At 36.8% G+C, this 18,522-nt stretch overlaps 2 protein-coding genes across 3 annotated transcripts in view; one reads left to right on the top strand and one right to left on the bottom strand.

Annotated features, from left to right (window-relative positions):
• Positions 1-13,935, bottom strand: part of MED10 (mediator complex subunit 10) — a 67,993-nt gene extending 54,058 nt beyond the window's left edge. The window contains exon 1 of the mRNA XM_090397713.1: positions 13,723-13,935. Within this exon, the coding sequence (XP_090253839.1) occupies positions 13,723-13,844 (122 nt within the window). The 5' untranslated portion in view covers positions 13,845-13,935. The remainder of the gene's footprint in view (positions 1-13,722) is intronic.
• A 55-nt stretch (positions 13,936-13,990) lies between these two features.
• The window catches only part of Nulp1 (Nuclear localized protein 1), a 362,638-nt gene continuing 358,106 nt past the window's right edge, over positions 13,991-18,522 (top strand). For both annotated transcript variants that reach the window (XM_090397712.1, XM_090397711.1), the window contains exon 1: positions 13,991-14,266. In XM_090397712.1, the coding sequence (XP_090253838.1) occupies positions 14,117-14,266 (150 nt within the window). In that variant the 5' untranslated portion in view covers positions 13,991-14,116. The remainder of the gene's footprint in view (positions 14,267-18,522) is intronic.

The following is an 18,522-nucleotide window of genomic DNA, read 5'->3' as shown; positions in this document are numbered from 1 at the left end:
CAAGGTTTTGCAAAGGAGTAGGTAATGTCTCCTCAATTTACTCACTTTTTATAATAAGGTGACAGCTGAGCTGGATAAGGAGAATGTCTATACAATGATACTGCTGAGCTTTATAAAGGCATTTAACAGGATATATATATGGTAGTTATATAAATTGGAACAAACAGGAATGGACAGGAAGATATCTATCTGAATTTGCTCTAACATGGATAAGATGAATAAGGTTGTGGCTCATGAGGACATTAAAAAGTAGTATATATAGAACAAAAGCCCAGGAGAAGGCCTATGACTAGGGATGTGCAGGACTCTGGACAATGGCATTTAATTTGTACATTACTGATAGAGGAAATGATCTCAGGAGAAATATTCAGTTGGGTGACAAGGAAGCAAAACTCGAAAGTTAATTAAGATGCAGAGAAAGATTATACAAATATTATTCAACAAAAAATTAGTTTTAAAACAAGAACAAAACCAGGGAGACTCAGTGGCAAACTGTGATCAATTCTGCCAGAGAGGCATGTGGTGAAGTGTGTGCAAGGATAAAAAAAAAAAAAAATTCAGAATTCCATGGTGGATTCAGTAAGTTAAAGAGGTAATTATAGAAAAGAAGTTTATTGAAATTCCCAGCAAGAAAGAAAGGAAGCAAAGATGAAAGTATGTAAGAAAGGAAGCAAAGATGAAAGTATGTAAGAAAGCAAAGCAGTTTGTAATAAGTAGATAAGCAAACATCATGGGAAGACTGGTAAGAATATAGAAGATAAATATCAAAAAGATTCAATAACTATATATACTAGAACAAAAGAATATTACAACTAAGACTGAAACTTAATAGAGGATATCTCACAGTTCTTGGATTATATGCTCCAGAGGAGGGGGGAGAAAAGAAGAAAGTTTGGACTTCTATAACCAACTCCAAAATATAACAGTGAAAATAAACAAAAATGACATGTTATTACTGCTGGGTGATTTCAATGCTAGCTTAGACAACATGAAAATCCAAAATCATGTCAGAACTTTTGGAGAATTAGTAAAAAAATAGAAATGGCAAAAGATTAATTGATTTTTCTATCTACAATAATCTAAGAATAATGATACAATGTTTAAACACAAAAGACATTCATAAATTCACATGGCAGCAAGAGGATTGCCATCTATTATAGACTATACAATAGCAAATAATAAAACAGGCAGATTCATTCTTGATGTTAGAGTCTTCCAAGGTTTTGAAATTGAATCACATCATTATTTATGTGTGACATCAATATGGTTTCCCCTAAGATGGATAAAGCCAGTATCCATTAGACAAGCGAGAACTCAGGTTCAAAGTCAGCTCATTATCTGACCCTGATAAAAGAAAACTATATCAGCGAATAATAAATGAAAAATTACAGCAACTAGCCTGAGATGGATCTATTAATGAAGAGTGGAATCATCTGTGCAATATTTTAGGAGATTCAGCCTGAGAAATCTTGGGAATAAGAAAAAAACAATGGAAAAGAAAAAAGGTGTAACTGGGACCCAGAAATCAGGAAAATCATAGATGAAAAAAGGAAGGGAAGGAAGGGCTATAAAAAATGGTTAAGCACAAACAAAATAGAGGATGAAATTGAATATAAACACAAAAGAGCAATAGCAAAAAGAGAAACACAAAAGCCATAGAGTTCAATGGAACAATTTCATTACCAATTTAGAAAACAATATTGATCAAACACAAACATAAATATATAAGACACATGAATAATAACATTAGAGAATCAATCAAGATCAATACCATACCTTTGGAGGACTGGCTTAAGTATTATGAAGAATTATGGACAACTGATGACAACTCACACTCAGAAACATTATCTACAAATAATTCAACAGAGTCCTTTACCCTTGAAGATTTAGAGTGAACACTGAAACAATACAAGAACCATAGAATGGAAAATTCTACTAGAATTCATGAATAAGATCTAAATGGCCAATTACCACCAGAAAACTGACAAAAATGGTATGATCCCCCCCCCCATCTTCAAAAAAAGGCAATATCATTGAATGTCCCAACTATAGAAGCATTAGCCTTTTAAACACTGGATATAAAATATATTCAAGTCTCTTAAAGACTAAATTAGTCAAATATTATGATAATATTTTTGGAGAGGAACAAAATGGTTTCCATAAAGATCCTGCACTGACGCCTTTTTTTTTTTTTTTTTTTTTTGTAATAAGCTACTGGAAATTTTAAGTGATGATAACATTCCTAACCAGTTAATAAAGCAATTTTCATTTATGCTCTGCATTTATGTTCTGAATCACAGAACATAAATGCAGGTGTCCGACAAGGATGTAGTCTCTCGCCACTCCTCTTTAATATCTATATTAATAATATTATTAGAGAGTGGAGGGATCATGTTGGAGGCTTAATGGATTATATATAGCACTCAGAAAGGATTACAACAGAATTTAATACTTCCTGTATTTTGTTTCAGTCACTGAGACATGTTCAGGGATTACAAAAAAACTAATGTAACATATACAAAAATACCACACAATACTAAGCCAACCACATGGTAACTCTAAAGTCCTATCTAGGTGGAGCACCCTCTTTTGGCGGTTGTAGGTGACCTGGAATGTAAGGTGGGATCTCTGATGATTAGTGTTTCCCAAATCTTAGGAAGCTTAATGCAACTGTATTTATTTAGATTTGGTTGATTTCTGAGAGCTGCTGCAGATTCTAAAAATTGTCTCTCTTTTTTGAATTTACTGTGGTGGAGCATGGTGGGTTTTTTCCCAAGAGATCCTATGGGTTGTATCCAAGACATCTCTTGGAAAAAAAACCACTATGCTCCACCAGAGTAAATTCAAAAAAGAGAAGTTGAGGCTTAAGCCTCAACACATGGAGAGTGGAGGGAAACGATCAGTTTTCACATTCACATAAATGATTACACCAACATCAATTATTATCAACATTTGACATCCATGGCGTCAGAGACTCATCATGGGAGGTACTCACTATTAAATACAATGCTCATCCAACTGTATCTTAAACTGATTCAATGTGTCCACATCCAAAACACACTCAGGCAATGCATTCCACTCACCAACCACCCTCCATGCAAAGAACCTGCTTCTCACGCCTTTGCTCACACCCTCCTTATACAGTTTCCAGCAATGGCCTCTTGTTCAGCCCCCCCCCTTCCCATTCTATGAAAAATCTCTTCCATGTCTACCTGATAACAACCCCTGACCAGCTTATATGTCTCAATCATATCCACCTCCTCCTCCTATTCACAAGGCTCTGCAACTGACATTCTCTCAATCTGTCCTCATATTTTGCATTCCAAAGACCACTGACATATTCTCGTTACCATGAAAACCTGGCGACCAAATCTGTGCACAATAATCCATATGAGGCCTGATCAAGGCCTTATACAATGGAATCATAACCTCTCTATTTCTGCATGTCAGGGTTCTCTGCATCATTGCCATTATTCAATATGATGTCTTCACAACTTGTGCAATGTGGCCCCTGAATTTCAGGTCCTTGTCTACCATCACCACTAGATCTCTCATCTCCTCTACTTCTGTTAAAGTTTCCCCACCAAGTGTGTCCCATCCCATCGTTGCTTACCAAATCTCAAAACCTTACACTTGGCAAACATTGAACTGACAGTTCCACTTACCTGCCCATTCATGGAATCTATTCAAGTTCTCTTGAAAGGCATTAACATCAGCCTGACTGTGCATTGCTCTCCCTAATTTTGCAACATCTGCAAACAGCTGGATATCACTAGTTAAATCTGACCCAATATCTTTAACATATAAATTGAACAACAATGGCCCCAAACCTGACCCCTGCGGCACACCACTGGTAACCTTTCTCTTTCGACATAATGCACCCCCATATAAAACTTTCTGATACCTATCTGACAGCCAGTCACTGATCAAACACAGAAGTCTGTTATCCAATCTCCTCTGTTTCAATTTATTTAAGAGCTTGTCATGTGGCAGTCTATCAAAAGTCTTTTCAAAATCCAAGTACACCACTGTATATGCATCTCCTCTGTCCAAGGTATTTGTCACCTTGTTATAATACATAAGTTAGTGAAACATGATCTCCCCTTAACAAACTCATGCTGATAAACACAGAAAATACTGCTGTTATCAACCTATTTCTGTATTCTACTTCTCACCAATCTCTTCAGGACCTTCACCACAACTCCAGATATACAGACCGGCCTATAATTTGAAGCTATAGCCCTATCACCACCTTTATGCAGTGGAACAATTTTACCCTCCTTCCACTCCCTTGGAACCTGTGCTGTTGCAAACTCTTATTAAACAGGCATGCCGATGCTACTGCCAGTTCCCTGGAACATTCCCTTAAGATTATTATTATGGGCGACTCCAGGGAGTCCTTAGACTCATCGAGGGAGGCCCTAAACATCATGTCCACATAACTGTAAGACATTCTCACAGTATCTATCATACCTTGCCTTGAACTCACTCAGCATCATAACACCAACAACAGACTCTGGAAGCTTATTCCACTCTAAAAGTAAAGAACGCAGCTCTAACAGCTATGCTAAAAACACTCTTGCCCAGCTTCCATAGGTGTCCCCTAGTTCTCCCACCACCAGTCCTGATCTCAAAAATATCCTCTGAATTAATCCTATAGAAACCCTTTAGCAATTTGAATGTCTCAATCATATCTCCCCTCCTCTGTCTATCAACTAGTTTCTGCAACCCACAAATCTTCAACCTGTTCTCATATGGTTCATTCCATAGACTTGCTATCATCTTAGTCACTCGCCTCTGGATCCTCTCCACCTCCTCCCCATCAAGAAGGAACCTAGGTGACCAAATCTGGGCACAGTAGTCAAGATGAGGTCTTATCAAGGCTTGGTACAGAAGTACTATAACTTACTTGTCTCTGCTCGTCAAAGTATTTTTCAACAACCAAGTGAGTTGATGAGCTGATTTAGCTACTTTTGCAATGTGCCCTATAAACTTCATCTCTTTATCCACCAACACTCCCAAGTCCCTGGCCTCATCAATCTCCTGGAGTACAGTTCCACCAATGTGGTATACTGCTGCTAATCTTTTCACCCCAAAATGCATAACCTTACATTTTGTCACATTAAATTGACATCCATTCTCCTCAGCCCAGAACGCCGATCTATCCAAGTCGTCCTGCAAGATTTTGACATCTTCTGCATTCACTATTGCCCTACCCAACTATGCATCATCAGCAAACAAATGAACTGTTCCTCTTAGATCCTTCCCTGTATCATTAATGGACAAATTAAACAGCAGTGGTCCAAGAACAAAACCTTGCAGCACACCACTCGTCACAGGCCGTCTTTTGGACTCTACTCATGAATAAACTACTCTTTGATATCTCTCCATCAACCACCCACCTATCCATCTCACCAACTCTATATCCATTCCCACATGTTGTAGTTTACGGATTAGAATTCCATGTGGTATCCTGTCAAATGCCTTAGCCAGGTCCAGCAGTATCACTGTAAACCCATTACCCTTATCCAGTTCAGCTCTCACCATGTTATAAAACTTGAGCAAGTTACTGAGGCATGATCTACCCTTCACAAAGCCATGCTGTCCCCCGTACAGTATCTCATTTTCATCAATCCATTCCTGTATTTTTCCCTTGACTACTTTCTCCAAGACCTTGACAACGACTCCTGATATGCTGATCAGTCGGTAATTTGCAACCATAGTCTTGGATCCTCCTTTATGCAGTGGAACTATTTTCCCCTCTTTCCACATCTTTGGGACTAAACCAGACCCAAGACTCAGATTAAACAACATGGTCAAGGGCACTGATAATTCCTTAGCTGCTTCACGCAAGATCCATGCCGGTATACCATCCAATCCCACAGATGTATTCACATTAAGGTTCTGTAATAGACTATTCACCTCCACTTCATTCATCACAATTCCCGTATAAACTAATGGTTACTTCACTTTTTCAATGTCACCACCTGGATGATATACTTTTGCAAAGTGCTCGCTCAGTAACTCCACAATATCAACTGATTCAGTGACCTCCTTACCATCGTCATTCCTTAAAATCATTTTGCCGTGTACAGTTTTTTCCTTGCTTGCAGCATATTGAAAGAACTGTTTGGGATTCTCTTTAGCTTGCATAGCTAGTTTCCTTTCATAATCCGCTTTTGCTTTTTTTTTTTTTTTTACCACACTCGTTACCCTTCTGGCCTGCACTTTATACCGTTCGTGTGCCTGCAGGTCATCTCTTTCTTTAAATTCCCTCCACAGTTGTTTCTTTTTTGCAGCTCAAGCTTAATGGTGTTATTCATCCAATTAACCCCTACTTGTTTTACTATTCGGACCCTAGGTATACAATCAGCCATAACCTCCTGTAAATGCTCCTTGACCACTTCCCATGCTCTATCGACATCCAGCCCTTGCAGTTGTACATGCCATGGCACTGATCCAAGCAATCTCCTAAGCGTGTCATACTTGCCAGGATGGTAATTCCAGATATACCGTCTTAATTGAAAATTCCACACCTTTAGCCACCTCCCAGGTCAAGACCTTATGATCGCTCTCACCAATAGGTGGCAACATGGTCATATTCATTACAGTCAAATTCTCAGATGCTATTACCAGGTCAAGCACTCTCACACCCCCTAGTATTTTCAATTTCAATTACATGCTGTCTCAGATAGTTATCCCTTAATTGAATAAAATCCATTTCCTTTCTCACATGTGTCCTCTCCTCCTTCCAATCAATGTCACCATAGTTGAAATCCCCCATAATAATTACCCTCCTTCTACTTATTTCATCAATTTGTTTATGCATACTATCTCCACCATCTATTCCATCACCTGGTCTATAGCAGCACCCAACTGTATATTTTGTTCTGCCAGTCTCAATCTCGCACCAAATAGCCTCAAATGAGCTCTTTTCACTATCCTGCGATACAACTTTAATTCTCCTTGGCTGCAGTTCATCAGCTATCCGTGGTGATATGTCATCAAATCCTTTACATCAAGGTTATTTATTTCTTCAAATACCTCCTGCTCACTCACAATTAAGCTACCCTCTTCTATGTCCTCTACACTTAAGTTCCTCATGATTCCACCCTGATCAGAATGAAACACACTTATAAATTGATTACTGAATACCTCAACAATGTCTTCTGCAGCAGTTACCATTCTACCACTTTCATCCCTTAACTTCATCTTACCATGATCATTCTTCCTTCTACTTGCCGCATATCTAAAATAACTCTCTAGAATTTTTCTTAGCCTGATTTGACAATTTCTGCTCATACTCTACTTTTGTTTTCCTTACTAACCGAGTAAGGAAAACTTGTTCTTTATATTCTTCATGTGACTGATTACCATTATTCATATTGTACTTCCTCCAAAGTACTTTCTTTTCTCAGATTTCATGCTTAAGCTCCACATTCAGCCATTTTACACCTACCTTATTCAGCCTTTTGGCCTTTGGGATACATTCGTACATTGATGCTGTTATGTATTTCTTTGCAAGTTATCATGCAGCATTTATTTCCTTACTGCACAACTCCTCGTTCCATGTTATAGCTCAAAGTTGTCTCCTAAGCTTGACATAATCACCAGCCTTATAATTCCACATATATCCTTTCCTCGCAAAAGCCTGCATATGATTAGCCCCAACACAGGTGATTACTTCATGATCACTTTCACCAACTGGAGGAAAATGTGAAACCTCTCTAACAATTACATCCTCTGATGAAATGATCAGATCTAGAACTTTTGATCCTCATGTGCTGCCTGAGATAGTTATCTCTCAAGAAATTCACTTTCCTTATTCCCAAATACTATCTCTTCATTCCAATCTATACAGCCATAATTAAAATCACCCATAATAATTACCCTTCCTTTGTTCACTAATCCAAGTTGTTTATACATTTCTTCATCACCACCTTCCACATTCCCAGGCCTATAGCAACATCCAACTAAATATGTCTTCCTCTCAACTTCCACGTTACACCACACTGCCTCATAACCATTGCCACTATTTCCCCTTTCATGTCTACCTTATGTGGACTTAATTCCCCTGCTATCATCAGCAGCACTTCCCCTCCCTTCTTGCCTTTTCCATCCTCACGAAAAATACTGTACCCTTCCATTTTTATTCCCATTATGATATCATCTTCATTTACCCATTTTCACTTATTCGAATGATTTGAGGACGAATAAACTCAATTACTGAAACCATTTCATCCCTTTTATTTCTGATACTTGTAGCATTTGTAAACAAACACAACAGTTCATTTTTAGGTCTATAGCCAGTCCTATCCAAGCAATATGTTGGTTGTGATTTCCCTACTACACCTGCCAAATCACCTTTATCACCACTTACCACATATACCTGCTCAGTCTCCATTCCTCTACCCACATTGCAATATACTCCATGTTCATACACACATTCATTGCCACTTTCATCAACATTCACTCTCTCTATGCCATGTCTCCCTGTCCACCTAAGCCCCCCCCCCCCCAGGTTTCCCTGTTCCTCTTGTATTCCCCATTCTCTCTTACACTACTACTGTTTCTACTGCCAAGCACTGCTGTCTCTTCAGTACCATTCTCCTGATTTTTCTCTTCATCTCTTCCTTCTGATCTCTGGAACGCATCACACACTGTACTTCCACACACTATACTTTCATTCGGCAACACTTTCTAGAGCACACACACTCAAAAACCATTTAAATACAACCCATCACACCTGTATAATTTCATTCTTCCCTCAAACACATGCCATAGATCCACAAACTCCATTCCCTTCTCCTCACACAGCTCCGCAAACATACCATTCATGATTTTGGCTCTCCATCACAACTAATCATCATGCCTACGTAACACACTGACAACCTTTCCTACTACACTGTTAACTTTCACTCTTCTCAACAGCCTCCTGATATTTGTCCTCCCATCCTTCTTATGTCTAGTTAGATCATTCATCTCTACAATCACAACTAACTCTCTCGCTCGTTTCTTCCTCGTGTCAAACGCCTTAATTATTGTACTCATTCTCTCACCTGGATAGCAGACCTTATGGACTCTGTTAGTAACTAGCCCTCTAATCACGGAGTCTCCATATACTGCTATCCTGGAATCACTTGTCACTTCTTTTACTCATTGTTCTTTCATTCTGATTTCTTGCATACTTTCATTAATTTCCACTAGACGCCTAACATCACTCAACATATTCTTCATTTCCAATATTTGTTTCATTAAATCTTGCATTCTGACAACTTCACTCTCTATCTCGTCACCTCTCATTTGGCTGCACTTTACTTTTTCTCATTCATACTTTCTTTCACCCCCTTATCACTAACTTTTGCTTGTACATCTTTGCAACCTTCCACTCCTTCAGTTTCTCCAACTTTCGTTGAAGATTAGATTTGACGAATTAACTTCGTCAATGATCTAATTGAAGATAACGAAGATTCACTATAGCAAGCAGCCTTTTCATTAAATTAAATAGCAAAAACACACAATATGGAAATCTCCACTTCCAAAACCAAAGTCATGGCATTTAAAGGCCAAGATCCAATTAGAAGCAAAATTTGCATCAACAATGATATTATACAACAGGTTAATACATTCAAATATCTATGCTACCACTTATCTTATGAAGAGAGAAAGACATGCAACATAAAATAACCAATTATATAGGAATAGCAAAAACTATCAATCAGATATTCAACCCAAATTTAATAAGCAAGAAAACAAGAATAAGAATCCATAACTCAAGCAGATAGAAAAAGACTGATAAGCTCTGAAATGAGATTTATGTGCAAAACACCTGGATATAATAGACTAGACTTCAAAAGAAATAGCAATATCTTCAAGGAACCTGAAGTGATATCTATTTTTATAGTGAGATGGAGACTATAAACAGAAAGAATGAGTAAAGGAAGACTCCCCCACCCCCCAGAAAGATATTGACCTCAAGGAAGAAGGAATACAGGATGGCCTTTGAAAAGATGGAAAGAGACTGTAACAGGTAACTAGGCCTATTACTGCAAAGGAAGAAGATATCAAAAAGATGGAAAATGTTCTGGAGAATTGAAGCAGTTTAAAAATAGAGGAAAGAGGCTGAAAAAGGAATGAGAGATGATGTGAGGAGATACAAAATATCTTTATTTTCAGTTTTCGCATGTCTGGAGTAACTACTTTAAAAGATTACTAAATAATACAAGAAGTGAATAGAAAAGACACCAAAAGCCTGAAATGTCCAAATACATTGATATTAAAAGTTTTAGAGTGGCTGCACTGTAGCATAGTGGTCAGAGGTATGGCTCCCAATAATGGTAAAAATCTTAATACCGGTATTAATACCAGTATTCTAAAAAAAAAAAAAAATAATAATAATATCAGTATTCCAAAAAGAAACACTTTTCTTGATAAATTTTGTTGACAATGCAATGAAGTAAGGAGAAAAAAACAAGCAATTACTTGAATTCATGTTTTAAATCAAACTGTTTTTAAAATAAACATTCTGACAAACAATTATTTAAAATACAGTTATTCTAAAACCAAAAAATATATCAATAGTACAAATTTTTAGTTATATTGAAACATTCATGCTATCTGTGTGAATAAAGTGAGATCTTAAAACAAGTAAGTGATCAATAGTGTTATCATATTAACCTGGATCTAATTTTGGTACATATTTGATTAGTGTCAGAAAATGCACTTTTGGATACTATGCTTGATAGTACTATTGTATTGAGATGGCTATAGATGAAATGGAGGTTTATCCCCATTTTTCTCTCTTCTTAAAAAAATCTTTCCTTTCTAACCATATTTTCTAGGCATATAATTTTTTGAGAAGGAACAGTTAAGTCTCATTAATTGTTGACTCAAGTTTATCTTTTAATGACTGTACCTCATTAGAGTCAGGAAATTTCTTATTTTGGAAAGAATTTCCTGATGTTCTATTCCATGTTGTTGTTCTAAGATTGAATTCAGTTCATTTTCTGAAGGGGAAAGACATTTTTATTAAGTGAATATAGTATCTTTGTTGAGTTGGGGAAATAATTACCATCATGTGTCCCACTGTGCAAATACTGAAAACCTGTGATAAATTTGTATGCTTCTATGAAATATGGAGTTTCAATGCCATGTGCAGTTTTCTCGCTATTTCAGAATTTTGTGTGCTAAGAGTTTCCATCATATATTATTATTATTATTCAGGCCTGCATGAAGTCAAAAGACTCATTGTAGGAGGCCCCTTCCTAGGAAACAGTCTATCATGCCACTCCTTGAACTCATTAATTGCTCTTGCTCTCACCACTATCATGCAATGCATTCCACGGTTCAACAACCCTCCATGCAAAGAAACCACTCCTCACCCTCTTGCTCACAACTGCCCAAGTTCTTTTGCTTGGTGGAACAGCGGGAGGAACAAAAAGGGCCATCCCTGGAAGACCAAGCAAAAGATCTCCCCAGGGTCAACCCTGTAACTACCTCTCAACAGTTTAAAAGTCTCAATCATATCACCTCTCCTGTCTACCAAACTCTGCAGTCCTCATTCCCTCATAACTAACATTGTACAGTCCTGAAAGCATCTCTGTTATCCGCCTCTGTACCCTTTCCACAGTTAACTTATCCCCTTCAAATCCTGGGGACCAAATTTGAGAACAATAGTCTAAGTGTGGTCTGATCAGGGTCTTATACAATGGAATGATAACTCATCTCTGCAGGTCAGCATCCTTCTCAGTATTGCAGCAATCCTTTGGATTACCTTCACCACCTTTGCAACGTGTTCCCTGAATTTCCATTTTCTATCAATCATCACCCCAGATCTCGTCTCCCCTACTTCCTCCAGTGCAGCTCCTCCAATCAAGTATGCAGTCCCCCATTGATGTATCCCTAACTTCAAGACTTTACATTTTGCTGCATTAAACTGCTACCCCCATTCATTCACCCACCTGCCTAGTTTATTCAAATCCTCTTGCAGGGCTGCCACTGCACTATTACTAATAACCCTTCCCAGGTTCACATCATCTGCAGACAACTGAATATCTCCCCCTGCAATCCACTGACAATGTCATTGATATAAAGGTTAAACAATACAGGTCCCAGTACTGAGCCCTCTAGGACCCCACTTGTAACCTTCTGCCTCCTTGATACTGCCCCACCATATACAACTCTCTGATACCTATCAGATAGCCAATCCAGTTGACTAACCTGGCATCTAAACCCATGTGCTGCAACTTAAATATCAGCTTATCATGTGGCACCCTGCAAATGCCTTTGCAAAATCCAAAAAAATGGCATTATATGCCTTTCCTTCATCAACTGCTCGTCACGTTATTATACGCTAACCACTCGGCCAGCCAGGCTGGCCGAGTAGTTAACGTATCTGCTCTCCAGCCAAAAGGCTGCAGGTTCGAATCCCGCCATGGGCATGGATGTTTATGATTGTCTGTGGAAATACCAGTGGTGGTGATCGGCAGTAGATGGCATTGGTGTAGTTGGGGGATTGATGGGTGGAGACACTTGTAGAGCAGGTGCCCTCCCCTGATGAGTCTTTGGACTCCCTGGAGGTGTCAATAATAATAATAATAGGCAATCATATTACTAAAGCAAGAGCACCCTTTAACAAATCCATGTTAAAGGGCTCTGTTAAAGGAAATGTTATCTCACAGATAACATTACCTTCATCTGTCCAATGCTGTATTCTCCCCCCCCCACCATTAAGGGAATCACAGTAGCCTCTATTAATAATCAAAATATTTCCTTCAACACTAATCAAGCCTTCAATGATTTAAATTATGACTAAATTTTCTTCAGTACTCTATGATAGTGAACTAAGAAGTTGGCAATAAATATAGGTATCATCCATCCTTTCTCATTCCACCTAAACATCCTGAAATGGATCTAATGGCCCTTAGAATGTACACCATACTGAAGTAAATGCTCAACTCTATTTCTAAAATATCTGAAACTTTGCTGCATTTACTAAGGGATTCATAGAAGTATCTGTTAATAATTGAAATATTTCCTTTCAATACCAAGCAAGAAACCTTTATTGGGTCATACTGCTACTTTTTAAGTACACTATGACAATGAACCAAGAAGTTGGCAATGAAAACTTTTTTGTGACTTTAGATATGGTGTAGATATCTGCTGCCTTTCGTGAACGATAGGTTTTCTAACTAGTAAAGAGATCCAAAATGGTCATGTAGGTAGTAAAAACTCTGAAATGTGTTATAAATAACGAAGCACGCAATGCGGGAAACTGAATATTATAACAGTTACATACTGAGATAACTCGCGTGTTGTAGATAGCCATTGTTTTGACTCGTATGTGGCAATTCCATACTCGGAATTTTCGTTTTGATTTACTTTTGATCTTAAATAGTCAAAAGAATGACTATTGTACTTTGGAAGAATTGAAGTATTAGACATCTATTATTGGCTATATACAACACAAATGTTTGGAATTGTCTTCTCAGTATTTGGTTAAACTTTTTTTTTTTTTTTTATCTCTACCATACAATTTTCAGCCATTCGGATACCTTATCTGAAAGTCTATCTATCCCAGAAATTTTTTTTTTCTTTGCATATTCACACTGGATGATATTTATCAAAAGAATACAATTCAACCAATCAATTTCCACTTTCAAATCGCTATACGAACAAAATATGTAGATAGCTTTAGTTATATATATATAAATTTAAACTTACATCTTCTGATTTAGAATTGTTTGTCCTTGTGGCTGGAAGTCACTTACTACAATACCTAACTGCCGAACATTTTCGATAAATAGTTCCAAATTACTCTCCAAACCTTCCAAAGGAGTCGACATGTTAAAAAGTTTTTATTTCTTACAACACACCTGACGAACTTACAAAATTTTCAAATATTAGAAAGTATTCTGTCAGGTAGTGCCCTCTGTTGTGCAAAGTTGTGGACTTCCGTAATATAAACAAGAACTTCCGGTTCCTACGGAAACGTGATCTCCAATAGTATTGGCAAGTGATATTGTTGGATGATTACGAGTAATCTGTACCATGTAGATAAACTACCGCATGAGTAATAAACTGTAACTAGTGGATTTTTTTAAAGCGACTAAAAATTATGTCAAACAGAGTTCTGAAAAAGCTACATGGAGATAAAGATCTCTCCTCTCCTTTAAGGGTTGAGGGAATGAGCGAATCTGACGATGGTGGAGGCAGCCAAGCAAGTGGAAATGTTAAGAAACAGCTGGCTACTAATAGATTTGAGCTGGTAAGTCACCATAGGCCTAAAGTTTCTAATTTGTAATTTCGCCTACCAGTACCCAAAATGTGATGTATATAATTTCTTAAAGTCTCTCTCCTATATTACACTTTGTTTTAATCAGCTTCCATTAAAAAATTGCGATATATTTATGGCAGAGGGTTTTACGTTGCAAATGTCATTGTTTATCGCATTCCATTGCTATGAAAGTGTACTCCAGTCAGAAATAAAACGATTATTCCACTGATGTGGAAACAGACTTATGGATGAGGCACTGTTCCCTCCCCCCCTTTAATGAAGCAATCAAGGGAAAAAAGTAACAGTAAACCTTTTTAAAAAATTAATGCGGGAAATGCTTTTAAGATATTACTTAAGGAATGATTATTATTATCATCATTTTAAAAAATTAATGCGAGAAATGTATTTAAGATATTACTTAAGGAATGATTATTATTATCATCATATAGTAACCCTGCCGAGTATATGCTGGTACTGTAGTAGACTTCTTCTGTGGGTTTCATGAAGGGTTTGTAAGTAATTATGTGGCATTACTAAAAGATGTATAAAAGAAGCTTGATGGAGAAAGGATCAAGATGAGGGAGATGATTTTCATTTTCCTCCAGTTTGGATTGGATTGACCATTTATAGCTATGCTATTTTTCTCTCCCACACCTCATGTTATCTATTATATGCTACCTTAGCAAGTACCTCCATATGTATAATTGTAAATATATTGAAATGAGTTTGGGAATTAGAAAAAAAGGAAGACATTTAAAGGAAATATTAATAAGTAATATTGTGCCTGAAAACAAACAAACAAGGAATTGAGAGTTTATTTAAATTTTGGATTAAGTTAAGATATAAAAAATTTCATATTTCATTGAAAATCTGAACTTAATCATAAATCTTAATGCTAAGTGATCAGAAAATTTTACCTGAAAATGTCTTCTCATTCGTTGACCTTTATTACACTCACACTTTCGTACCTTAGCCATTGATTGCTCACTTTTCCATTAATACTTTTTTCTAGTAGGGTTTTTCGTTCTGCATACAGACAAATCAGCCTTCACAACACATGCAATTTAGAGAAAAAATGCTATTGTTGATGATGATAGCTGGTAGATGGCATTGATGGAGAGGAGAGGGTGAGATGTGTTTAGCAAAGTAGAGTGCCTTCCCATGATGAGTCCTTGACTCCCTGGAGGAGTCACGTAATAATATCATGCTTCATGTATGTTCTTTTGCTATTTGCTTTAAATACCTATAAACTGACACACATAATCTAGTTTATATCTGTAGCAAACTATATAGTGCAGTGCACTGAATAGCTACGATTAAAAACAGCATCATTTTCAAACAAAGCAGCCACCACCTTGTGCACTCTTTTAGTAAATGTGCTCCTTAGCATTTCTGAATGTGATAGTAAATATGGTGTCAGCTTTACTTCCAGTTGGAGAGAGAGGGACTATATCACGTTAAATCAAGAAAACAAGTGGAAATCTTCAGAAAAGCCACATATATGTGGAAATTACAGTGAGTTATCGTGGCCTTAGGAGATGGATGGGATAAACTCTGGAAACAAGAACTACAGGGGAAAAAAGATAAGTGTTACTTGGGATTTAAAGAAATAAAATTAAATACATATAAATTATGGAACATTTATTTTATTATTTTAGCATAATTTTCATATAAATTTCATGATCATCTTCACTGCTATAGTTAAGTAAAGTTAATACAAAATAGATTAGAATGGAAATTTTTAATTATTTAACAATGATATATATTTGACATTTCATGTAAACTTACTCTGAATGATGATCGATATCTGATAAACTGCAGATTAGAATGAATAGTTATATATTTAAACACACACACAAAGGTTCATTTTAAAAGTTGCATACTGAACTCTGTTGTTTAGTGTTCATAATCTCTATTCAGTGGAAATCGACTAATGGCAGTGAAGTGTTTTTTAGGAAGCACGTTGAAGTTACTATTATACAAAAATCTCTTGGAGTCGAGACTCATCAAGGAAGGCAGTAGTAGTAGTAAGAGGCATTCTAACAGAGATAATATCTGTCAGATTGATTTGATGTTTGTGCACTCACCACCACATTCAGCAAAGAATTCCATTCAGCAGCACTCTCAATGCCAAAAAAGTCATGGCTCACTCTCTTATGCATCCCACCTTGATACAGTTTCCAAGAATGACCTGTTGTCTCTATCTCCTTCTATCCATCAACCTTTTGAAAAATATCTTGTGTACCTTTCTGGTAAGCTTCTCTTAACAATTTATATGTTTCAATCATATCATTGTGAAAAGAATAACTGAAGGCGAAATAAAGGGGAAAAGAAGAAGAGGCAGACCAAGGAAAAGCTTTCTTGACCAAGTCAAAGACAGCATGGGTTTGATGAGTTACCAGGAGGTTAAGAAGAAAGCCAATGACAGAGCAGAATGGAAGAAAATTGCTGCTGAGCTACCAGTCCCAAGACTGATGCAACTGATGATGATGATGAATCATATCACTCCTCCTCCATTTGTTTACCAGACTGCAAATTACATTCACTCAACCTATCCTCATAGTCAGTATTCCACAAACCTGATATTGCTTTTATTTGCCTCTGAACTTTTTCCCAGAGCTTGTTCCTCGCTTAGAAATGCAGGTGACCAAATCTCTGCACAGTAGTCTAATCAATAATGGAGTTATATAATAATAATGAAAACCTTGTACAGTGGAATGAGCACATCTTTATCTCTGTCAATGTTCTTCTTGGTATAGTGGCATTTTTTTATGTTATTTTTATCACTTTTCAATATGTCCTTTGGACTTCAATTCTCTATCCATCAGTATACCAAGATCTCTCATTTCCTCCACCTCCTATAATACACCTTCAGTATGATACACAGCATTATATCTCCAAGTTCCAAAGTACAAACCTTACATTTACTAGTGTTGAATTGACATCCCCACTTGTCTGCTCACACATCCCTATTCAAATCACTCTGAAGCACCAGTACATGAGCATCATTCCTAATAATTTTGTTCAACTTTGCATCATCTGCAAACAGTTGAATATCCAGTTATAAACCACTCACAATATAATTAACAAACAAACAGTAGCAGTTGTAGGACAGAATCCTGTCAGACGCCACTGGTAACACTCCTCCTCAGACGTAACTGTTTGATATCTATTAGAAGAGTAGTTTCTTATCCAATCAACCAACTGATTATCTAATCACATTTGCCATAACTTATATACACCAATTTATTATGTGGTAGCATGTCAAATGCCTTTGCAAAATCCAGAAATATCACCATATATATATATATATATGGATCACCCCTATCCAGAACTGTAGTCACATTTATTATAAAATGTAAGCAGATTAGTGAAACAAGACCTTTCTTTAACAAACCCATGTTGACCTCTATACAGAATCTTTTTTTTTTTTTTTAATCTATCCAATCCTGTATTCCATTTCTAATAAATTTTTCTGGTACCTTAACAATCACTTCAGAGCAAACAGGTCTGTAATTCAAAACATCTGTTTTGCTTCCACCTTTATGCAGTGGAACAATCTTGCCCTCTTTCCACTCATTAGCATTCATTCCAGACCCTCTCATTTAAACAACCAAGTCAATGGAAATGTCAATTCCTTAGCATATTCTTTCACAAAATGTGATAAAATCCTATCCAGTCCAATAACTTTATAGATTTACATCAAGATGACTCAAACAATTATAGACCTACCTCATTCTCTTGCAAGAAACTAAGTTGAGGTATTGATTCTTCAACTTCCTGCTTTCTTTGAACAGTATCATTACCTGTGAAAAACCTTAACAAAATGATCACTGAACAGTTCCACTATAACTTTTTTGTTGGTCACTCTTACATCATTTTGATCCAGCAGAGTTATCCTCCCATAATCATTCTTTCTCTTGCTAGCTGCATAATGGAAAAACTCCCTAGGATTTTTCCTAGCCTATTTTGCTAGTCTCCTCTCATACTGTAATTTCCCCCTTCTTGTCACACTTTATAGATTTCATGTAACTGTTCACTTCTTCCAAGTTTGTATTTATTCTATAATCATATCTTCTTCTGTAATTCCTGCTTATTTTATCTATTTATCTGTTTAATACCCATTCTGTTATTCCTTTTTGATTTAAGCTCACAGTCTGTTATTGCTATCATCAAATATTTCAAACTATTACCCATGCCATATTAATCACTTTTCATTCAGCTTCCTTATTTCACAGAACTGTTTC

Source organism: Typopeltis vanoorti, chromosome 9 (assembly GCF_054136105.1).
Source record: "Typopeltis vanoorti isolate ZY-2024b chromosome 9, IOZ_Tvanoo_1.0, whole genome shotgun sequence".
Classification (NCBI taxonomy): domain Eukaryota; kingdom Metazoa; phylum Arthropoda; class Arachnida; order Uropygi; family Thelyphonidae; genus Typopeltis; species Typopeltis vanoorti.
This window is presented reverse-complemented; position numbering and strand designations above follow the sequence as displayed.